Source organism: Apus apus, chromosome 2 (assembly GCF_020740795.1).
Source record: "Apus apus isolate bApuApu2 chromosome 2, bApuApu2.pri.cur, whole genome shotgun sequence".
NCBI lineage: Eukaryota > Metazoa > Chordata > Aves > Apodiformes > Apodidae > Apus > Apus apus.
Window position 1 is genome coordinate 44,046,288 of NC_067283.1, and position 24,838 is coordinate 44,071,125.

General features: G+C 43.7%; 1 protein-coding gene across 1 annotated transcript in view; it reads left to right on the forward strand.

The window, feature by feature from the left end:
- SH3BP5 (SH3 domain binding protein 5) overlaps positions 1-24,435 on the forward strand; it is a 49,088-nt gene extending 24,653 nt beyond the window's left edge. Inside the window, exons 4-9 of the mRNA XM_051612632.1 lie at positions 7,785-7,949; positions 16,368-16,498; positions 19,277-19,319; positions 19,749-19,968; positions 23,247-23,507; positions 24,146-24,435. Coding sequence (XP_051468592.1) covers positions 7,785-7,949; positions 16,368-16,498; positions 19,277-19,319; positions 19,749-19,968; positions 23,247-23,507; positions 24,146-24,327 — 1,002 coding nt within the window. The 3' untranslated portion in view covers positions 24,328-24,435. The remainder of the gene's footprint in view (positions 1-7,784; positions 7,950-16,367; positions 16,499-19,276; positions 19,320-19,748; positions 19,969-23,246; positions 23,508-24,145) is intronic.
- Positions 24,436-24,838: the final 403 nt, after the last annotated feature.

The window sequence follows — 24,838 nt, forward strand, 5'->3', positions numbered from 1 at the left end:
TTCATTAGTTATGCAGCAGCAAGGAAATGGTTTGTTCTCCTAAAATCTCTACCAGGGCTTATTTTCACCTTCTCCATGCAAATAAAAATCTTCAAATCTGCTTTTGAAAAATCAAATTTTAACTTATGTACAATTTTGTAGCTTTTCAATGAACAGCTTAAATAATACAAGGATATTTCAGACTGGAGAGATTATTTTCTGTCAGGAATGCAACCAATCATCACAGATTAATATATAGCTCACAAAGCCTCATAGATCTGCCAAAATGAGGTCACTCTTGAGGCTTTGGATTTTATAGGTTATTTCTAAGCATCTGTATGTGGCCTATAGCAAGAAGGGGTTTCTCTTTTTTTACTACCTCTCAGATCTGGTTTGGTTTGGAGTTTTTAGTCTGTAGGGAGAGGGGAAAGGAAGGTCATGGACCTTAAAAAAAGCAAACAAAACACCCATCCCCCAACTGCATCACTATTATTCAAGTCAATAAATGCGTAGGTCTGAGGATCTAGGAGAACATTCAGTATCACTGCAAATGTTTCGCAACTATGATCTTTGTTTTTCAAGAAACTGTAAGAAAAAATGGTGGTATTTGATAGAATGCTGGTTGTACAGGACCTCTGAAGGTCATCTGATCCCAACCTCCTGCTCAAAGCAGAACTATCATCATGGCTGGATTGCATCACCCATGGCTTTGCCAAGTCTTGAACACCCCCAGAGACGGAGATTTGTAACCACTCTGGGTAGCCTGTCTGTGGGTCACACTACTGTTCTGGTAAGAAAGATTTATTTTTTTTCTGACCTCATAACTGCTGTCTGTGGCTCCGTGTTATATCATCCAATACTGATGAGAAGCATTTATTTGTCTCTGTCATCTTTGCAGCTCCCCTTCAAATTTTTGCTGGCAGCTAATTAGGTTACTCCTTAGTCTCCTCCTTGCTAGATTGAAAAAGGTCACATGCCTCAGCTCTCCTTGTAGGAGTCACTGTAGGCCTCTGGACCCTGTCTTGACATCCCTCTTGAACTGCAGGTCTGGAATTCATTGCTCAGCCTCAGCAGCACTGACTTGGGAGGAATGATATCTTCCCATGACTGGCCAGCTGTGGCCCTCTTATTGTATCCTAGGACATGGTTTGCCTTACTTGCAAAAGGTGTGCACCTTCTCAACTTTTCCAGCCTGACACCCATTGTAACGTGTGGGTCCTCTTTGGCAGGGCTGACCTTCCCATCTGTGCTGGTCATGGGATTACTCCACCCCAGGTGTAGAACTCCATGCTTTTCCTTGTTGAGCCCTGGGAGGTTTCTCCTGGACCCACAGAGTTCATCACACAGTCCATCTGGGTTGAGATTCTGCCATTTGCCTTTTCAACTGCCTCCTCTAACTTAGTATCATCGGCAGGCTTGCTGGGGGTGCAGCTGTGCCCTTATCAAGGTGGTTGTTAGGATGTTGTAGCTTATGGGCCCTTGTGTTGACATCTGTGCTACAGCTCTTCTTGCTGGCTGCCAGCTGTACTGAAACAGGCTGAGGAAAACGAGCTGAAGGAGCAGCACTCTGCAGCTAGTTACTGTGATTACTGAAGTGAGCACTTACTAACTGCCTTCATCTTGTAGCCTTCTGCTACCTTGAACCTACTGCAGTGGTGGGCAAGACGGGTATGCAGTGGTCAAGGAATGGTGATCCTGATACCCTCATCCCTATCAGAAGCTTCTGCAAGATGCTGTGGTGCGGTCACTCTGATCAGAGTGATCCTTGAAGGCAGGCAGTGCTACAGCAGCTCTGGTGGGCAACTGGTGGATGAAAGTTCCTGTTGTTTTAAAACATGTTCCCTGCTGTATTTTGCACAGCAAATTAACCACTGGATGTGGTTAAAATAATGAGAGTAGGCCAGAATGGAAACATCTGAAACTTGCTTCATTTGGAAGAGTGTGACTGGGGCACTGTTAATTGTTACCTATTTCATAGTAAGCAAGTACGTGTTTTCTAGTAGCAGCTAAACTATTGTTTTAAAGATTAATGAGTGGGACAGACATTGGTTTCAGAGTAACAAGTGCCTTTTAGAGCAAAGGCCCTGTGCTAGCACATGATGTGCTGGTGCCTTGTTCTGAGCAGCAGCAGCTGTGTGTTCTCTTCATGCTCCAGCTTACAGTGATTTTACAAACAAAAGTGGTTCAGGCATTCTATTGGCAGTAATGGAGAGAGGCTGAAATAAAGTGTGTGTTAAGACCTTGGCAGCATGGGATGAGAGATTCACCTGGATAAATGAGAAGCCAATTTTGTAAATACTTGAAAATAACTGATCTTTTCTGACGGCCGTTTCCAATGATAAGTTTGCTGGTTGTGTTCTTGATACCCTTTTCATTAGTTTACCAGTGCTTATGGCCACAGGGAGAAATTCTGTAGCAGGCTTGAGCCTGCAAAATGTGCCCTCTGCATCTATTTCTGGCAGCCTGGCTTGTCTGTTAGCTGTGTGCACATGTGCTCACAGAGCAAAGGCTAGGCAGTATGTAGACCAGACTGTATTAGATGTCAGGTAACCTCTGAAGAATGCTGTAGCTGTGTTGTACTGTGCTTTGGTGTCAGTGACATTGTGCAGTCCTGTATAGCGAGGTAGGGAGAACCAAAAATTGGAGACGAGATTAAATGAGGAGGAGTGCACCATGAGGGTGCAGCTTTTATCCCCCCCGAACGGATTTGTCAGGATTGAGCTCCTTTCAGCAATACATTAATAGCTTGAAGTTATGAACCCTGTCCCTTCAATTTTACATCATTGTGTATTTTAACACTCGACGTATTTTATATCACTGTGGTGCATTTGCTGCTGCAAGTGCTGCTCCTGCATGTTATCTCTGAGTTTTTGGGAGCCGCCTGGGAAGTCTGGGGCTGTGCATGATGGAGATCAGCAGTGGATGAGCTGGTGAGAGAACAACACCTGTGTGGAAGAGCACAGGTTGGATAGTGGCAAAGAGGAAGCTCCCAGCCATGAGGAGAGGTAGAGAGGAGGGGGCTGAGTGGGCAGAGCAGGACTCTTCATTGCAGGGAGGAGATTTACTGTTGTGGGAGGCTTGTGAATAGCAGGTTGCTTGTAGAGTACTGAGGTGCAGCGGAGGGATGAATGGAGTGGCAGGAGGAGTTGGTGCCCTGTGCAGACAGCGTGTGATGGATACTGCTGTGATGGTGGGACTCTGCTTAGCTGAGATCTGTGTGGCTGCTTAATTGCATTTCTTAATTGATTCCGGTCACTGTGGCAGTGGGAACTGGGGTACAGGTTCCCCCCGTTCACATAGTGTCAAGGCTTTCTTGTTTTCGATAAAGGGTTTCACTGGCCTAGCTCCTGACTTTTTTGAAAGAGATGTTCACTTTTATATCTGGTAGGCTCCAGCATGCACCAGCAATATGGGTGACAGGCAGAAAGTTGACATCCCACTTGTCTCCAACCTCCCTCAGAAATTTTCACCCCTGAGACATTGTCTGTCATGCTAACACAGGGCTAAACCTCTCTCAACTCAAGCACCAGTTGTGCTTGAAAGCAAAATAATATAGTTTTCAGCCATTCATTTGAATTTTGAATTCTGATCTTTTACAAGAAACAGCCAGTGTCTAAAACAGTGAAGTTCATACACAACATCAGGAGGTTGGATAGAGATGTGAGCTCCTGTTCTGTGGTTTGAAAAGCACAGGAAGAACATGGTGACTTTCTCATCCATCAAACCGAGTGACCTGCAGGTTTGAGACTGTGAGAATGGGAGCAGTCTCTTGGTGATTATGTGGAACGGCTTGTAGGTGTTGGAGGGAGTTCTAAGTGAAGACTGATTACTGAGTAACTGTGCTAACTAAAAAGTGTTTGAGTACACTTTTACTCATTGGCAAAACCACAAACCTGTTTGGATTTTGTTCTTTCCCAGGCTTTCAGTAAGTTGCTTACAATAAAAGACTGTAGACTGACTTCAGATAACTGTTGAAGCTACATTGCTATTTGGACTAGCTCTTCTGCTTAAACCAAAAGGCATTTTGTGTTCCCAAACAGCGTTTCCAAATTGCCATTGCAAAGTAGTATTCAACAAATACAGCTGGGAGAGAATATTTAAGTATGGTTTTGTTTCGGTTTTCTGATTTGCCCACAGAGTTACAAGACATGAAGTTGAATGTGGCCAGAGTTAAGGGCCTGCCTGTTTACACCTTCAGCTCTCAGTGTCCTGCAAGTCCAGGTGCAAGCAGAAATCTAGTGGAACTGTAAATTTACCTTCTGTTTTCTTATCATAAAGAACATGTTCCTGCTATGCAGTCAGTTGTGCTTTAGAGTCTTCAGAAGAGATACTAGTACTGCAAGCTACCACTAAATGTTGTTTTCTGTGGGGATTTAGCAACTCTGCTCCTAATGCTCTGCAGACTTTTTGCTGGCTTAGATGTGTTGATCCCTGACCCGGGTATCTGTGCCAACAGAAACTTTCAAGTGCTGATGCAGTTACAGTGAGAAAACTGTGCTTCTCCTGTGCTCATATTGCCCCTGGGATCTGGTTTTGCTAGAGTTTCGAAAGCAGTTACTTGCTGGTGCAGTTCTCCCTGTGCTAGGAATGGGTTGCCAGTCTGTTTCCCTGGATTTGTCAGTTGTTTCTTGCGTGGGCAGGCCCGCTCCTGCAGCGGGGCAGCCGTGGAGCTGCAGCCTTCACTGGGGCTAGGCTTTGATGGCCTTGTTGCCTAGAAGTTACTGGGACCTGACTCCCTCTCGTAGGGTATTCCATGAAAATCAGTCCTCCCAGGTTCCCCAGCACTGTTCTGCAAGTGCTTGGTGCAGGCTCTTACTAAAATCTTGCATTTCACTTTTAAAAATTCCATCTCAGGCTCTTTTTATGGAAAGCTGTGGCTTTTATTTGCATTTGATCCCTTCACAAGCATAGATCAAACTTACTGGAAGTAAAAAAAAAATAAAAAAAATTGTGAATGTTTGGAGAATTCAGTAGAGGATATTTTGGGGACTGAAATTCAGACTTCTTGCTGTGCCCTTTGTTGGAAACTTAGGTTGAGCCTTGTTTAAAGATTCCCAGGGGGCTTTCCTGTGCTCGGTGGGTACCACAGTTTAGTTAGTGGCTAAATTAAAATATTCTTTAATCAGGCTTATTCTGAATTATAAAATGTGTTAATACATTGGAAACAGGAGGTGACAGAGATGGTGAGGAGATGTAGTGTGTGTTGGTTTTTTTTTTCTTAGACTTTCTCATAGACCATATTAATGATGAATTTATAGCAGGATGCTGATCATCCACTGATATTGGCTCAAAGCTCTCTGCTGCTTTGGGATGTGCAGCCCTGCATGGAAATTAACACTTTCATAGCCTGGCTCTCCACAAAGGCTTCAGGCAGGATTGGTGTTGTGTAAGCTGCCTGAAAGCAGCAAAGAGCATGGTTAGATTAATTTGTCTTCTGTGGAAAACACCATCAGCCACTTCAGAAGGAATTGCATCACGGACCTTGGTTGGAAGGAAATTACTGCTTTGATTGTGAGGACTTTGATTTCCCTCCCCAGCTGAAGGACCTCTGACACATAACTCCTCTTTTTCCACGGTCACTTTGAGGTGAAATACCTCTCTGTGTGATAGGGGGAAGGAAGTAAGAAGAGCTTGCTGCTATTTCAAGACATTGTGAGGGAAACTTAGTATGCTTTATTTCCTTTTGAGACTTGTGTTTAAATTAGGTGTACATCTCCCCTGCCCCAGGGCAGAGAGGGAAGGGTTTTTTCCGTTGCCTTTACAAATAAATGTGGTGTCTGGAGTGTGAAGATATCTGATGCAGCTGGTGTCGAGGGGGTGTAGCCAACTGGTTGCTGGAGAAATGCACTGTTGTTCTACTTATTTCCTGTTTTGTATCAGGGCTTTTTAACCACTTTCCACATGACCACCATTTCTTCACAATAAAAAGCTCTTCCTTTATTCATAAGACTTAATCTTCCTCAGTTTAGTATTTTGCATGCCAAAGTCCTTTCCCCTATTTCAGACTCCTCCTCTGTATATCATGACATGTCAAGTTTTATTCATTATTTTGTTCTGGCAGTCATGTCTGGTCAAAGCCATTTCCCTTAGCTATAAACTGGGTAATTACAGTTTATTTTTAAAAAATCATTGAAGTGTAAATGAAAACTGTCTTCACGGTGCTGGACGTTCAATTAATTAAATGTGAAGCTTGCGTTTGAAGGGTGGTGTTTCCGTGTAGAACAGCTCAAAAATACTACTTTAAATAGAAATGTATGAAATACATATAATCTATAAAAGTTCAGGTAAAGATTTCACTTTTGAGCTAAACAGGGTATTTGTGCGTCAACCCTAAAAGAGCTCAAGTGCAGTCAAGTGCTGATATCGTTCAGAGGCAGCAAACGAACGCGAAAGCTTCGGAAATAAAATATTTCTGATGAAGGAAAGTAACGTGAAGGCTGCATGTTTGAAAGCTTGAATGTTAAAATTGCTAGTCATTCAGTGAAAACTATAAAAAGAGAGGACATCTCTATCTTATGACAAAAAACAACCAACCAAAACCCAACCAGCACCAGTTATTTTATGTTTATGGCTATTCTTTGTCTATTTGTCACTTATTTTTAACATTTAAGACTCGTTACTGGTTCTAAAGTGCAGCACTGCAGACTGCTGAACTCTGTGATGACTTTTGTCACCATTGTACTACTGAAACCTGCAGTATGACTGGTATTTCTGCTTTTCTGGCTGCTCTCCTTCTTTGCGCTGAAGAGGCAAGGGCTTGCTGCTGCGTTAGGGACCCCGAGGAGTTTATGCTCAGCTGTGAAAAACAGAGGTGGCTCCAGCCTGTGAGATGGGATGTGAACATTTAACTTGAGGACTGTTCGGAGTGGGATTTGGATCTTCTTGTTAAAACTTTCAGGAGAGTTGAAGGTGATCTGTAAATGCAATGTCTCAGAGAATTTTTTGGGGTCCAGAATGAAAGTGATCACATCTTACTGGTTAGATAGCTTCTAAGCTGTGCTTGCTTCCTTGGAAATGTTATACGTTGTTTTGGAGAAAACTTTGCTCTCACAGCAAGAACGGTGTATTTCACCAGAAGTCTTGGTTCTCCCCTGCTTCCAGCCAGACACTTTTGCAAGTGCTTCCTTCAGGCTCAAACTTTGTGTTTTGCTGAAAAGAAGCAGCCATTTCCAAAGAACACAGCAGGGTTTTATCTGTGTTTTAAGGGCATTGCAAATTTCCTTGGTTACTTTCATGTCTGTGTGCTGGGGACTTCCTGCACCAGTTGTGCCCTAGCAATATAAAAAAATAAAAGAACATCCAGAGAATTAGCAGTCACCTTCTCAGAAAACTTGTTTGTGCTTTATAGCAATGGAGTACTTCCAAAACATTTCTTCAGTGTGATTAATGGTGCACCAGGTAAAAATCCACCCTGACTAAACTCAGGGAGTGCCATTCTCAGTGGATTCTTAACCTGCCACAAACTTGCTATTGTGTTTACTTTTTATTTTGTTCTCAATGATTAAACCTACATCATAAGCTATTTAAATCTCATCCAGGTGCTTATTTGTAGGCCATCAGCTGTGCATTCTTTGACTGTGAACACCATAAGGCAGTTCTTTCCAAGTTACCTGTTGGGTGGGAACTGCTGTTTTAGCAGTACTTAATCCAGTGAGGAAATATCTTTCATTTCCAAGTGAAAGGCTGGGAAACAGTCACGCTGGCGTGGTGTTTTTAAAGTTCCAGGATTAGCATGGTAGATCTTCTAATCATTGACTGTGAGGGTTCCTTTGTCTCTGATTCCAACTCTTTTTTTTTTTTTTTAGGCACAGCTGGAAGCTCAGAGGGCAACTCAGGATTTTCAGAGGGCGACTGAAGTGCTGCGTGCTGCAAAAGAGACCATTTCTCTTGCTGAGCAGAGGCTACTAGAAGATGACAAACGTCAGTTTGACTCCGCCTGGCAAGAGATGCTCAACCATGCTACTCAGAGGGTAATACAAACTTGACCCACCACATGTCTTGTCCATGTTTTGTGTTCGCTTGTGGTGTAGGAGGCTTAGTTTCTGAAATACCTAATTTTTGTGTTGGTCCAGATACATGACTTGTAGGAAATGAAGCTATAGAAAATGATGAAGCACAAGGTTAAATGCACAAAGGCATAGTTTGAGCCTTGGGCTGCTACTGGGACAACTATAATTCTCTGTCTGGCTGTGCTAGTAGCTAGTGGCGTAGCTCTCTAAAGAAAAAAATAAACCACAACACATCTATATAATAAGGATAAACAGTGTCTTAAGGCATGTTTGCATTTGGAGTTATGCCAGAATAATTGCATAGGGATGGCTATTCCTGTATACACGTGTTATGGAAACTCTTAGTCCGGAAAAACGGGGACATGTTCCAATTTCAGTATAACCTGTTCTCAGTATGAAGTAAGTTGAACAAGGCACTTGTGTATTCACACATACATTTCTGAAGAGAATTACTCAAAAAACGTGTGGCATTTTAAGTTTGCACACTGCTCTATCCTGAATTAACTTTCAAATTTAGACAAGGTCTTACCTCCTTTGTCAAGTCTTTCTACATCTGCAGAGGAGATGCACCATCTAACAATGAAAGGCAGTATTCATAGCTGTCAAGAAGAGTTTTCCTGTTGTTTACCATGTCTCTTTTTTTCCTGTCTATTAATAATAATAAAAAAAAACCCAAACAGGAAGGTATTTTTTTTAACATGAAAGAACCAAAAATCAAAGTTAAAAACCTTTGTTCTGTCAGAGTTCCCTTAATATGCTAGCGAAGCTGAACTTTTTATTCCAAATAGTCTAGCATGCCATACAAAGTTCACATTGTCTTGCAATCCTTAATGCAGTAGCTCTGCTCTGTTGCAGAAGCTTCTCAGTTACAAGAAAGCCTTTATTTCAGGGTGACTTGTAAAATCCAGCTGCCTGATGAAGAAACAGTGAACAAAAAGGATGTTGGCTGTGTGTAGGGGTGAGATGGAAAACACGGTATATATTAAAAAAGAGAAGACACACTCCAGGGTATTGTTTTTGTTACTGTCTGTGTTATCGTGAGGTAACATGAGGCAGATTTGGTAATGCCTGTGTGTTTCCCAGGGGAGCCCCTTTGCAGTGCATGTGCACCAGGATACCAGCAGCTGCCATTTTCTCTGGTTGTTATCTCTGTTCAATAGGAGCAAAGTCCAGCAGGAATGCACACACAATTTTTGATTCTCAGAATAAATGGGTGAGAAAACTGGAAGCATCTAAGGAGTTGCTTAGAGCTCCTGACTGCTAAACTGAGATCTGGTGGAGAGTGGTAGCAACCATGTGTCAGCCACCTCTTTCCAGCTGGCATAATGAAAATTTGTGGTGGGATGTGTGAGGAAAGAAATGCTAGCAATTTTGAGAGTTGAAATGGATTCTTCTTTTCCCTGGATATATTGAGGGGATCCCTGTATCCTCCTACAACCCTTAATCCTTCCCTGACAGTCTGAGAGAGGGGCATACCTAGGATGGGCAAACCCAGTGATGTAGAGCACGAAATGGCTGCTAGCAACGTTTGGTGGAGTCATGCTGGTGGTGTTTGTATGTACCATCACTTACTGCAGAGTATCTGCTTGTTGGAGGGCTGAGTCAAGCCATAATGTCTCTGATGGTTTCAGCTGAACAGTAAATAGGAAACTTAGGTTTATTTACAGCAGTTATAAAATCTCCTAAGCATGGAATGAATTATATAGAGTAGCTGATGGCTTCTTAAATGGAAAATGTGTTACCCAGCTCCTTCTGGTGCTTAAAATAGTTTGGATAAGCTAACTTCCCAGAAAGCACCTACCTGCTCCTCTCCAGAGGACAGCAGGTCTTGAAAGAGTTATGTGGAGTTTGTGTTGTGAATTTCATTGGCCGTGCTGGAGGTCTTACAGCTTGGGCCAGAGCCAGGAAGGGTGACAAATGCTCTTGGAAGTCCTGACTGAACAGATCCAGCATTAGTTTGTTTGGAGTGCTTGACTGAGTTTTATAACTCCTGTAGGAGCAGAATGAGTACTTCCTTGATTTCAGTGCATGCAATTAGTGATGTGCCTGGTGTTCAGTGAGGTAAACAGAATAACTTGGGGTCTCAAGGAGCAGAAAACATCATCATTCCTTACCAAGTTATGAATTAAAAAAGGCTGGAGGATGAGATTTACTAGAATAAAAGTTCTCCTTGACTGCCACGGTCTTGCAGTTAATTCGGATAATTATTAATTACATTAGAAATTACTAATGGAAAAATCCTGTTGCTGAGGGTTAAGAAATAGAATTCCTCTGCTTCCCCATATACAATCACTCTTGGAGAAAATTTTTGCACTCTAGTTGTTTGGATTTCCTAGCTTTTTTGCATGCACTTGTAACTGATGGTTGTATTGGGCAGAGAATGATCTTGCACTGGGCCTTGTACCACAATGAGCCAAGTGCAGAAAAGCACCTCTGTACCAAATGTTAGAGGTAGGCTACTAATTAATTTGTTTCTCTATTGATAGAAATGTCAGGCAAGAGTAAAGTGGTTTTATTTGCTATTCTTAGCAGAGGTAGCAGGCTCTATTGAATTAATCTGAAATTTGGAAGAAAACCTGAGGCCTGTAGCAGCTTGGTAGCTGACAAACAATGCAGAGACCATAAAGGAAAAGCGTAGGCAAGTGAACAAATGAGAGACTTTTTTTTTTTAAATACAGGCAGGTATGGAAATGCTGCCAGGTTGCTTTTACACTTGACCCAAGGGATGTGGACAAAGATTTGGGTTCCAGATTACCAACAAGGAAATGCTGTTTGCAGACCCTCACTGGGAGGAAATGGAGATAAGGGTTGCATGTTATAATTGCTTTTGGATTTCTTCACAGACTGAAAAGCCATCGACACTCTTTTTAATGTGACAGTCTGGTGGGTTTCTGTAAACAAGACTTTTGGAGCTGCTGATACAGAAAATCATACCATTAAACTGATGAGAAATGGGAGAGTTATTGGAATTTTGCATATCCTGGGTGGGCTGGAAGCATAACATGTGGAACATATTTTTATTCGCAGAGCAGACGGGACCAGCATGAATAGGTACAGGCTGTCACTCAGCAATTTTTTTTCTCCTTGCAGTTTGAGCTGGGTGCTTTAAGGAGCTGAATGTTTGCCTGTCTGTGAAGAAGCAATTAATCCATGTAAATGTCTGTGCTTGAGCTATGTGCTTGACCACAGTGAATCACAGGGCTCTGATGTGATCCTGTGAGTCAGGCAGCTGCTTTACCTGCTTCTCCTCTTAAGTTGATGTGTATTTTTGGGGTAAATTCCTGTGGGTTTTTTCTAGATGTCCATTTCTCCACAGATCTGTGATGATGCTTAGGCTGGGATTTCGTTCATCAGTTTCAGTTGTCTAGAACATTACTTTGTACATCCTTTTTACTTGCCTAAATTTCCATTATAGTCACAAGTAGGTCTGATCAAGAAATTGATGGTGTCTGGAGAACAATTCATGTGACCAGAAAGGCAAGTTCATTGTAAAATAAATTATCTGTTGATTATAAAGGAAATGTAGTCACCTAGCTTGCAAGTAGAGAGGTCTGATGAGCTCTTAAGTTGCTTGAAGAAGAAAAGTACTGCTCACTTTTAGCCACTGGCTTATCAGGCTTTTGGTAACTACAGTTTGTCTTTAAAATTTGGAGAAAAGGTTTTTGGGAAGTGGAACTGTGTTGCCTGTCTGTTAGTACGTTGAATTATACTGCTGCGGGTTGGGGTGCAGAGAGCAGGGCTGTAAAAGGACCAAAGGATGGGGAATTTTGGAGGGAGGAGGGATAAAGATCGTGACTCTCATACTCTAGTTGAAAAGCATTCATAAATGACAGATGTGTTACCTCAAGTTTAAGTCAAGTTGGAGCAGAATTCATGATATGCATGAGAAATTGCTGATTTCTAATTGCCAGTGCAATCTGCAGTCTTTAAAAAGGTTCTGCTTTTACAGTCTTTCCTGAGATATGTTCAGTTCATAAATTCTGGCAGGGAGAAGAAATGTTTTGGCTCTTGATCATGAGACATTTTAAAAAGGAAGGGATGAAGGGAGAGTGAAGAGGGAGGAGGCATGCTCCCTCTTGGTTTAATTTGGCTTGTGAAGCTCCCTTTGATGTTACACCGTGAAGTACCATCTGTCAGTATAAAATGTGTGGGTGCTTTCGTGATGTAGAGAGGAGAGATGCTTCCTGCAGATAGAAATAGTTGTAGAGGAAGGGGGTAGAAGAAAAGTCTGTGAAAGAAACAACAAAAATATCCATGTCTTTCTCTGCCCTATTCTCTCTGTCACTTCACCCTGAAAATGCAGGGGTTCAGTGCACTCCCTTGTATTCTTGATCCTGTTCTCCTGGTTTATTGATCTTGCATTGTCTCTTATTTCTATCTAATTCTTCCCCTAGAAGAGCCATCAGTTTAATTTTTAGAGAAAGAAAGAGTTGTCCAGAGTAACTGTCTGGCTTAGGTGGTCAGCTTTGCTTAATTTCACTGATACATTTTTCTTTTGCTTCAGTTGTTATTACTGAAATCTTGCCTGGAGTCTGTCTTTGACTTCAGATAATGCAAATCTTTTTTAGGGGCACAAAGCTACTCGTACAGACTTACTCACTAAAAATATTTATTCTACACCAACATTACTTTCCCAGACATTTGAGTTGGAAATATGGGGTGGGGAAGGAGAGAAAAGGAATTGATTGATACCCATGTGGCCTTTTTTTTTTTTTTAATTTGATTTTGAGTAGTTGTATCTTGTAGCCTGTGCTACCTGGGAGAATGAGTTCAGCCTGGAATAGGTGATTTACTAATGAAGGACAGATGTGGGCTACAGAAATGTCCAGTGAACATGTGGGCATTCTAGAAGTTCACCCACTCTGGATGTTTTTGTACAAGAATATGTTCCCTGCCCCGAGGGTATGAATGGCAGGTACAGTGCAAGGGGGAGGGAGGTGTCTTGAGCAGTCTTAATTTGAAGATGTATCATCCTCACTTTTATCTTTGCCTTTTTCTAAGTGATGCTGTTGCATCTGTGATGACCTGGGAGCATCAACAGGCAAGATTTATTGCTAGAAAGCACAGTGACTTCTATTATGCAAAACAGCTTGTTCCACAAGTGTGACCAAAAGCTTGTTAAGGCCTTTTTAAGCAGTGGGGGGGTTTCCCTAGCTGGTCTTGCATTGAACCTCCCAGCTGTAGAGGTGACAGCATGGTTTCCCATCTTGTTTCTGTGTACCTGCCCTGATGCTTCTCTATTTATCACAGAATCAATAATGTTGGAAAAGACCTTCAGGATCATTGAGTCTAACTGTAATCCAGCTACCATAACCACTAAACTATATCCTGAAGCGCCACATCTAAACACTTCTTGAACACCTTCAGGGATGGTGACTCCACCACCTCCCTGGGCAGCCTGTTCCAATGCTTCACCACTCTTTCAGTAAAGAATTTTTTCCTAATATCCAGTCTGAACCTCCCCTGGCACAACTTAAACCCATTTCCTCTTGTTCTACCACTAGTTACATGGGAGAAGACACCAACACTGGCCTCTCCACAACATTCCTTCAGGTAGTTGTAGAGAGCTATAAGATCTCCCCTGAGCCTTTTCTTCTTTGGATTAAACAACCCCAGTTCCCTCAGCTGTTCCTCATATGACATGCCCTCCAAACCCCTTACCAGTCTCATTGCTCTTCTCTGGACATGCTCCAGGATCTCAATGTCTTTCTTATTCTGTGATGCCCAGAACTGAACACAGTACTCAAGCTGTGGCCTCACCAGGGCCGAGTACAGGGAGCTGTTTGGCTTTTGTAGGGGAGTTGGTGATCTTTTTGTTGCTTTCTCTGAACGAATCACTGAAATGCATCTCAGCAGGTCATGGATCTCTGTAGAAATACCTTACAATTTTCAAAACACAGTTCTCAACCTAGGATGGGCACCTTGAGCCACTATCCCTGGGAAAGGGGATAGGCTGTCTCTGGCCTCTCTGCAAACTCCAGCAGGTAATGTGAGCATGATGACATAATGCCCACAGGAAAACAAGGGAGGGGCAGGATATGGTTTTCCTTGCATCGTTGATTTCTCAAAGGATGAAATATAGAAGATTTTTGTTTTGTTTCTTTCTGGAAAGGGTAATGAACATGAGTATATATGGCTGGCAACAAATTCCATATTTTCTCAGATACTTTGAGATGTTTATGATCTGTCAAATCCTAGTTCTGCAAGGATCAGCATTTCTATGATGTTTGATATCAAAGATGTGAAAAATCAACATGATACCAGGCACCTAATCTGCTTCATGACCCTGGTGCTGGTAGTACTTATTATGTGCTTGATCCCAGATATCAAAATTGATGCTGATTTTGCCTCCACCATGGATGTGAGGGATTGACATTTAATTGAGCATTGGCAAATACCAGCAACTCCATTGTTTTGTAGCTTGCAGCATTTTTTAGTTGTAGTTTCCTTGCCACACTACAAAGAAGACAAGCCAGCTTCTGTACAGTCTTTGGAGACTGCATTTTGAGACAGTTCCATGCTGAAACCACCCTTATCTGACATATTTCACTAGGGGAAGTCATTAAATCAACCTAACTTTTGAACAGATGTTCAAGATAAACTGCAGCTTGTTTTCAGGATGCAGGAAAGAGTCTGCTGTGAATTGGATAGATATTTTTTCCTTGACCTTTCTTCAAATTGGATGCCTTATTTGTATATAAAAGAGTTGAAAGGTGTTGGAGTTGAGGATAGTATTTTATGTCTAATGAAAAGAGCCTTTGGAAACCTTTCTTTCTTACAGTTCTGTAGCAACTTCTTTGTTTAATGCAGGTATATGGTATATGCAGATGAGCAAAACGTGGCCTCCAGTTGTGGCAGCAAGAGCTTGCAGTTGATGGTGATGCAGTTCAGCTTTGGTGTGTAGCAGGTTATTCGATTTAAGGCATCAGAAGGGACAACATGCCAGTTTTCCTCAGCAGACTGTAACTCCAAGCAAGTGAAAGTTGACTGTCCTCTCTTCTTTCTCAGTTTAGCCTGAGGACTGGGACCTTTTCAAGAATGTAGAGCTCTGTCAATGAGGCTATTTAAAATCAAGATACCCTGAATATTCTCTCTCTCTCTCTGGATCTGAGGGCACAGATGCACATTCTGCTGCTGGCAGCCAGCTGGAGCAAATTTCCGTGGAGCTATGGAGTAGTTGGTGTCACAGACATTTGGAAATTGAGTACTGGAGAAAATCAAGTCCTGCCATTTTTTGTGTGGATACCTTCATGGCTTCAAGAGAGGGAGACCGAAAACCACCTGCTTTCTCCCCATTGCCAGATCAATGGAGAGGTGTCACTAGTTTCTTTAAACAAATTAATTACCTCCCTGTCTGAATCTTGACTGCTAAACCATTAAATAAAACAAATTTTCTGATTTGCAGCTCTGACATCTCCAATTTGCAAAATATAAGTGCCCTGGATAGAATTACAGGCAAAGTGTGACTATGGATGGCAGCAGAGCAGCTAATGGAGGAAACGTTGACTTTTCCTGTTGCTTCTGTAGGCTCCTAATTGCTGCAGAAAGCCACGACATTGCGTGTTGTTTTATAAAGCTTTTAGAAAGTGATTTGTAGCTTGTGTGCAGGCCAGGAGCCTGGCTGGCTGGGGATGGCCTGGGCTGGCCTTGGAGAGCAGCTGATGTGCTGGGACTGCTGTGTGTTAAGCATCTGTCTGCCTGGGTAGCAGGCTGGTCATCAGCATAGCTTCCCCCGACTGCATGGTCAGGGTGTCAGCTCAGGGCCTGAACCTCAGTGCATATTTGGTGTTGAAAGGGTGATTTGAGGATGGTCAGCTGCTTTAAGAGAAAAGCTGGCTTTCTGGCCTTCTGCAAACAGGCTGTCATCGGACACTTTTCTGGTGACTGGTGATGGTCTTCCCCCCACTGTGGTTGATTTTTAGCCCTTTCCCGAGTGGTGGGATTGCAGTGTGGGGCTGAGCAGCATGCTGGCTTCCTGCTGGGAAAGGCAGGCTCCCCTGAAAGAAGCAGGAGGGAACAGAAAAAAATGCTTTTTAATGTAACTGAGTGACTTCTGCTGGCGCTGTTCCACTGCTGAATATCTAGCTGAGTTAAAAAATGGTTGATCCCAGAATTTAAGGCTCTTCTGAAGTTATCATAATAGAAATTATGCAAGAAGCTGCAACACCTCTATCATGACTAACACAGTGTTTGCAAATCTGACATATTGCTGCTCCTTTCAGGAAAGACTGTTAAGTGGGTTCGTTGAAAGTAATTTTTCCTGTACCCTCACTTTCCTGACATGAGCTGATTGGAGAGCTTACGAAGATGCTGTTAATTAAAATAATAAGAAGTGGATCATTGTATTTTACCACTCAACCTGGATTTTCCCTCTTGAAGGTCATGGAGGCGGAACAGACCAAAACGAGAAGTGAGCTGGTTCACAAGGAGACTGCAGCCAAATACAATGCTGCCATGGGAAGGATGAAACAGCTGGAGAAGAAGCTGAAAAGAGCCATCAATAAATCAAAGTAGGTTTTATGTTTGGAGATGAGTTTAGTGATGAAGCCTGTTTGTAGGAGAGACTAATTCTGTGGGGTTTTTCAGACTCGTGAAAGTGTGTTGCCCTTTGTGGCTTTCTTTTTGGGCTCCTTTCTGCACGTGACAGCCTCACAGCACAACTGGTACTGCAATATTTGTCTTTGCATTTGTTGTCCTTCTAAGTGCCCCTGACTTGACAGACTGGTGAACTAAACAGGCTAAGAAACATTCTCTGTGCCTGTTCTTAATCTTTTTCTACAGCACTGGATTCTCTGGTGGTGTGGGATTTGAGAAACAGACTTGTTTGCAGTTCTTATTTTTAGTTAGGAGAGCAACAAGAGTGAAGTAAGCCTGAAAGGTGTGAGGCTGCATCAGAGCAGCATGCTGTACATCAGGCTTGTTTACTTCCTAATGTTGCCATAGCAAAACTGTGCAAGACCTGTTCTTGGGGAAGGAAACACACTTCAGAGAGCATAGCTAAGCAGCAAGTGTCATGAATAGATGTGGCTGCTTTTGATACGCAGTTTTGCTCTGCTGCAGAGAAATTAAGCTGGTTTTTGCTCAGGACCTGTTTAAAATTTTGGCCTTGTTTACAGCCAATTCTTAATCCTCTTTATATTTCACAGTCATTGCCTTTATATTTCCAGACTGTAGCTTGTCTAAACAATCTGCTTGCTGTATTTAGCTTTTAATCCCTCCATCTGAAAATGACTTTTTGGTGAAATTGGTCAACTAAAAATATATTTTGATTGGTGTTTGCTCAATTCAAGAAGGGATTAGCCCTTCTTAAGGAAGCATGTTTGCTAAAACAGTGTAGCAGCGTGGCTTCATAGAATGAGCTGCATGCTGTCTGTCTAGCACTGCACAGGACTGTGAAAAACCTCATCAGATCACTAAATGACAGATTCCTCTGGAGAAGAGCAATCTCTGAGAAGTGGTTTGGCTGTTAGGAGTTCCCTCCTTACAATAAGACTTACAATAAAGACCCTGATCAATTGCCAGTGGGGTCCTATGTACCTTTTAGTAGCAACGATGATGCTGAACCTGATGCCCCATCTGCCTCATGTGTGATTTGTCATCCGAGTCTTCATTTCCTTGCTGAAACTACCCTCATGGGGATGTTGCCTTGTGTCACTCTCCCCAGGAAAAGCTGGTTTTCACTTTCGTGTGGAAGCATCCCAACATATTCCTTTTTGTCCCACAGCAGGGCTAACTGCAGCATAAACCACCTAGGTAGGATGTTTTGGAGATCCTTTAATAAGGATTGTTCAGAAATACCAATTCTAACCTAGTATTAAAGTGAAAGGTGCCTGATGGCACAAACAGGCTTATCGTGGATATATTTGAAGTCATGCTTCTTAGGGATGTTGGAAAGGTCAGTTGTCTCTCAGCATTGCAGTTTTCATGTAAAGGAAAGTGGAAACTGAGCTGAAAGCATCAGTGCTGTCAGGTGGCTGCATAAAACTGAGAAGTGAGGCTGCTGAATTTGCATGCATTGCAGGGTGTAACTGGCTACTAGCTCCTTTTCAGGAAGGATCTAACTGCCCTTCTCTGTGGGTGGTGTGGGAGGGTTGGCTGCAATGCATGGGTTTTTCAGGCCCATGTTTTCCATCCTTTCTGTATAAAAACTCATGGGTAGACATGCTGGATGAGTTCCCCTTTTCCATGCAAAAAAATTACGTGCATTTGCTCCTTGCTTCAGACTGGATTAAGATGCTTAAAGCATTGCTATTTGCAAGTAAGACTGAGACAGCCTGGAGGAAAGTAATTTAGATTATTTGCTTTCTAAAGTTGATGAGTGGATGATTACTGGATTGTTTTGGCTTGGTTTTGCTTTTAATTTTGTTTCTGGGTGCTTACTTGCTTGTAAGCTATGAATGTGCATACGGCTGCATGTTCTTAACAGTCGCCAGATCTTCTGGCTCAGTGCCTCTGAGCTGTAGAGTAATGAACTCATCTGTGTTAGCTGGTTTTTGGAAGTCACTTTCTGCTCCAGTGTCTTGGGCGAAGTGCCTTTCACTCTTTTTGTCATCTACTTAAAAAGCACTTTGTTTGACTATGCAGTGTCATGGACTTAGCTGATTATGAAGGACATCGATTGCATCAGTGAAGGATTCTCCAGCCCTGCTGTGTCATGGAGCAGTTTCAATAGTTACAGGGTTGTTGGTGTAAGAGAAGGAAGTGACCCAAGGAGGTGCAAGTCCTGACCCTGCCAGTGCATTGCTGTCTGCTGGCGTCAGGTGCCCAGCTGGGTGTTAGCAAGGAGTGAGGAAGAGTGCTCTGTCCTTGTATGTGGTGCTCTGACCTCCCTTCATCCCCTCTCCTTCACTGGAAAACCAAATAACTGCCCCTTCACCCCCACATCTGAACCATAGGGGAGTCTGAGGTTCCCCTTCTATGGGGAATTTACCTGTGTTGTGGGCTCAGAAATTAGATGGATACAGAGAGGATGCCTATGCCTGAAGCTGGATGTTGCATTTAAATGTCTTGCAGAATCTAGGCCTGAAGGAATTATGCTGTCAACTCCAAAGCTTGAAAATTTTCATTTTTTATTTGGGTCAAAAGACCCATGAGAAGTAGATAAATTAGAGGGGAAGAGAGAGGCATTGAGAGCACATGTGGGTGTTCTGTCATCTAGACAGTAGCCTCTTGGGATTACAATGAAACACAAAATTGCTCAGTTAGTGCTACAAAGAGAGCAACTCCCACTCCAGGACTCTGCATTCAGTCCCAGTGATTGTAAACAATTGTTCTTTGTTTTTCCACAGACCTTATTTTGAACTCAAGGCAAAGTACTATGTCCAACTAGAGGTATGTATGTGATTCAGATCCATCTGAAACTCTTTACTGCTTACGGTAAATCCTGAAATTATATCTGAAGTGCTTTGACAACTGTGTCGTGTTTCCGCACAAAACCAAAACCTCTTGAGCCATTTGCTAAGCGTGTTTTTAAGATAAAAGACTGAGAGTCTTTGTTTCCTTGTGTGAAATAAGTGTTCAAACCCTGCTGCTTACTGCCAGAACTGAACCAATACCATTTAACTGTCTTTAGTCCTTGTAGTTTGAAGTCTCTGGGACTTGTTTGGTTTTTTCCCCTCTGTTTCCCAACTGTTTAACTGTCCTTGGGGTGCTCTTTTCTGTTCACTGGCTGAGTCAATTAACAGAACAAGTTACCTGCTTGTCGTATTCAAGCATCACACAGATGATGAAAGCGCATCTAACACTGGTCTTCCTTGTTAGCAACTGAAGAAAACCGTGGATGACCTGCAGGCAAAACTAGCCCTGGCAAAGGGAGAGTATAAGACTGCCTTGAAAAACCTGGAGATGATCTCAGATGAGATTCACGAGCGGAGACGGTCCATTGCCATGGGGCCCCGAGGCTGTGGTGTGGGTGCTGAAGGGAGTAACACCTCTGTGGAAGACCTGTCAGCAAGTAAACCGGAGTCGGACACCGTCTCCAGTGAGTACAGAGCTCTCCCGTGCCTGGGGATATCCCACAGGCATTGTGAGAAATGCTGAGATGAAGGTTGCTCAGGGCATTCTGCAGTTTGACGTATGCTGGCTGTTGTGGGACTGTGGCTGACCTGTTATGCTCCTCCTTATACAGGAGTTGCTGGGATTCTTCAACAGCCGGTGTTCGAGGGGGAGGGATACAAGTTGCAGTGCGCCAGCTGTTCCCTTGGCATCACTGTTGGGTTTTTTTTGTACAGCGCTGCGTGAAAGAAACAAAATTAATGCCCTTCAAAGCATGCTTCTCGTTTTTAAACCAGTGATGCTGCTGCTGGTGTTTTGCCTGGGGTGGCTGCAGGCCGTGGCAGATCATTCAGCCAGGTTGCTGAGCTGGCAGTGCTGTTTGGAAAGAGACCTTCTGGATCAAGTGCTCATCTCGCAGCGCCGGGGCTGTGGCAGAGGGACTGAAGTTGCAGCTACGGGAGTACAGAAAGGCGTGATGCTTGCACAGGAGGGGTGTAAGGATAAGCTCCTTTGTGCTGCAAAATCTTTTGCCAGTGATGTGATTTCAGCAGAGCACGTGTGCTGCAAACAAGGGGAGCCAAGAAGCAGCAATGTTCTTGTGCAGTGTATGAGGGACATTTCTCTTGGGTGACAGAAGCAACCACTAAGCAAGCTCTAAGCCTAGGTAACCTCTGCTTTCTGGTGGCACATGGGGACCTTGTGTTGCAAAGACTAGAACAGTCTGTTGAATTGTGACCTTGCTTTTGTCCTGCCTCTGAGTGAAAGTGGCTAGATGGACATTTTTGTGGCCCACTCTTTCCTCCCTCCTGGACGCTTTCTCCCTTTCTTGTTGCAAAAAAGTCTTTTTTTGTCCAGTTCCACAAATCTTAGTTTAATTTGTATTTCAGCTCCATTTCTGCAGGGAAAAGTCTAGGTCAGGATTCCAGGAGTTCACCATTACACAGCCCCAGTGCCCAAAGGCTGAACGTGCAGTTCCCTCGTAGATGCTGGTGGTGCCAAGGCCTTGTAGGTGTGCAGTACAGCCCATCTGTGCCCTGGGAGCTAGGAGGCAGCACTAGGCTGGCCTTTGCCCTCTTCAGTAGCAGGAGTTTTCACATGATATGCTGGAGGTCTCTCACTCAGCACTGTGCAGCTGGGACCTGAGTTACCAAAGCAAGCAAGGGCAGTATCTGGGCCAGCTGCTGTAATGGGGTTTTGGTATGGCTGTGTATCTGCTGCCACCCTGAAGTCCAGAGGCTGAGCCTTTCTGAGTTAGGCAGGGATTGCCTCTTTAGATACCTATGAGTAACCCCCTCCTTGTGCAAAGGCCTTCCAAGAGCCTTAGTTATAATTGAGATGTGGGTTTTCTTGTGCTGAACGAGGTCAGCAGCCTGATATGTATGGGGAGAAGGAGCCCTTATTGGCTCTAAGAAGTCAGTTCAGAGCAACAAGCTGCTGGCCCTCCTGGCCCCTGCTGAGGCTGCAGGCAAGGACTGGCAGCACAGGCTCATCCCTCTCTTTGAATTGCACAGTGTGGTGTAGGTGGGAGGTCTCCAGGTTGCATCTCGTACCAATGCAGAACTGGGTTACAACAGGGCAGGACTAGCAGCCTAGTAGACAGAACAACCGAAATAGCATTGACAGGTTAAGCTCTCATGTGCTGTAATGTGTGGGGGATTTCCCCCAAGGCCCTTCTATATCTCGATTTCTATCTGCTGGAGTTGAATAAAACACCTTGTCATCAGCAAGAGTTTCTTGGCCCTAGCAGATGTCCCTGAGTGTTACGGTAAGTTTAGATGGCAATAAGTGAGCTACACTTCAGTTGTGCTTCTTGTAGACAGGCTAGTGTTAGTGCTTCTGGTCAAGTAGAGGACTCCTGTAATTGGAAACATCTTTTTTTGCCCAACCTTTTTTTGCTTTCACCCCCTGCAAAGTTATCTGTATTGCTCACCATATATTGATAAAACACAGCATGTGGGAAGAAAGGCCACCCTGCAGGCTTTGATTTGACATCGTTAAAAACAAACCAACAAAACCCAAACCACAACAAACTGTTTCTGAGCTCACAGTGCCCTAGAGGGGGCTCAGGAAAGGTGGATTGTGCTGTTATGCATTTTATGTTTGAAGCCTTTTAGGTCAATTCTGCCATGTGTAAGAACAGCTCTGCAGTCTGCAAATACTTCAGAAAGAGGCTGAACAGCCTCTGCAGAAACGGTGATGGCAGCTGCCTCCGTTGCCACCCTTCATGTCCAGGGGCTGCAAGTGAGCCCCAGGCTGCTGGGGTTGCAGAAAAACTCCTTTGAAACTTCTGAGTCGTCTCCTTAACACTGTTGCTTTGCTCCTGCTGCTCTTTCAAGGCAGCTCTGAGCCTCTCTTAACAGTGGCAGGAATTGCAAGGAGGCGTAATTGAAGATAACCTCAGGTCACTGTAAATATCTTGTTGTTCATGGGACTTCTTCAGACCAGCGTGATTCCAGCACATGCTTCTATTGTGCAGAGGCTGATGAACATAAAACACCTTCAGATCCCAGTGGGCCTACTTGTGTGCAGAAGTCTTTTGTTCTTAGATCCCCATCCCACAGTGAGCCAAGACTGAAAAAATGTTGAATTTTAGCAAAATCTACACCCCTGTGTTGCACAAAATGGAACCTTCTTTAATGGATTCCTCCTCCTGTTGCTAACAAAGAGCCTGCTGCTTAATCTAGCCAGACAGCTTGGAGTTGGTTTGCTTTAATTAGAATTCAGATCTAGACAAACATGAACAGGGAAAATTATATATGTGGGCAGGGCTTTTTAAAGTTTGGTGTTACTTGGTGATCCTCATCCAAAAAGAGTTCATGCTGGATTTTCACTGCAAAAGTGGGAAGGTGGAAACCATCTGCCTCAGGAATCTGCTGGGATCAATAGGGTGCTGGCTGAGGTGGGCACAGAGGACTAGGCCCTGGCCTAAGTTACGTTCCAAAGATCAAAAGTGAACAAAGCTGAGCAGGGGGCAGCAGGGACAGCAGAAATCCAAGAGCACCTTGGTCTGAGGAGCAGTAACTAGGGTAGAGCTAGTCTTGCATGGCATGGCTGGCAGGTGTACTGTCCCTCAAAGCAGAATCAGGCCTTCCTGATCCATGTGTGAAATGCTGGGTTAAGGCTTTGCAAAGGGGATGCAGTATGAGAAGGGGCAGCATGTGGGTTGGCAGTGCGTGTGTGTTCAGAAGATGAAAGCTGCTGTTGCTTGCGAAGGTGCAGGAGGGGGGTAGGTTTGCTAATTGGAATATTCTTGGAACATTGCAGTGGCTTCAGAAGTGTTTGAGGATGAAAACGCCAGCAGCTTTGTATCTGAGGAAGATTCAGAAACTCAGTCGGTGTCCAGCTTCAGCTCTGGTCCTACAAGCCCCTGTGAAGTGCCCACTCAGTTTCCTCCCGCGACACGACCAGGAAGGCTGGATCTGCCCAGCCCTGTATCCCTCTCCGAGTTTGGGATGATCTTCCCTGTCCTTGGCCCCCGAAGTGAATGCAGCGGGGCATCCTCCCCCGAGTGCGAAGCTGAAAGAGGTACGTGCAGCTGGATACACCCGAGGCCGGTGGGTTTCACCTTTATGAAAGGAGCAGGAAAACCTTCCCAGCTGCCCTAGGCATGTTGCCAGCTCACTGAGCTCTGGCCCGCTGGCCACTTCCTTGGGGAAGGCAGTTATGTGCAGACTCTGCGTCCCGCTGTTCACAGTGACATCTAAAATGGTTTAGTTACTCTTTTCCTGTGGAGGGGTTTGAGGTTTATCATTAATTGGTGGGATATGGGTGGTATATGAAAATCTGATCGTAGGCTCTTTTGGTGTTTGTTTTTTTTTTCACTGCTGTCCTGCTTGCTGAAAATGCTACTTCCCAGAAAAAAAAAAATAATGCAATAACATGCCAAAAGGAACCTCTTGCAGGCTCTGCCAGCCCTTGCTGACAAATTCAGACTAGAGGATTACCAGTGCTCTTGAGTACTCTAACCTCAGGCTGTTTACGCTGTAACTAGCTAAAGACAAGCGCAGCTTGAAAGGCCAACTTCAGTTTCCTTAAAGCATCTTGCTCCTGCTCCTGTGTTTTTTTGCATGCTTTGGCAAAGGAAGCTGCAGAGGCACCTGCGGGAAGCTTAAGTTGCAGAATGAAATCCGGATTTAACATCTAGTTTAATCCTTTCTTTGCAGGGGATAGGGCAGAAGGGGCTGAGAACAAGACAAGCGACAGAGTGAACAAGAATAGGAACAGCAACAGGAGCAGCTCCACTGAGGGGCTGGCTTTGGATACCCGAATGAAGCAGCTCTCCCTTCAGTGCATGAAAATCAAAGAGGGAATATGCGCAGGCAGAAAAGCTGCCCAGATTGGCTGAGGGGTTCTGGTGCCCTGTCCTGGTTCATGGGAGTATAAATATTTATACATGAACTTCTAAGTGTCTGAAGAACATTGTGCCAATAATATATGCCAAATCTTAAGCGTTTACTCTAAGAATTTAAAACTGCACTAAGAAGTGTAATTGATGGGGAGGGCTGAAGTTTTTATTCAGTAAATCCTTTGTAGGCCAGACAAGTTATCAAATGTTTAAGCTGTGCTCATATTTCACAGACTGTCAATTGTTTTGTAGCAGCCTGGCTGAAGCAATAACAAGTAATGTTCCCGTGTAAATTTATGCCAGCGGGGGGGGTCTGAAATTCAAGCCAGACATTTGCAGAGAGCAGTTTGGCTTCAGTTTTGTAGAATGAGATGCTCTTTAGATACAGTGGATCTCTTGAGTACAAGTGGCATATTCTTTAAACATCTGTATTTGTCTGTTTTATGCTGAAACTGTAGAAATACTTTGTATACAGGAAAGCTGTTGCATGTGTGGGGTCTAAAAGCCTTCA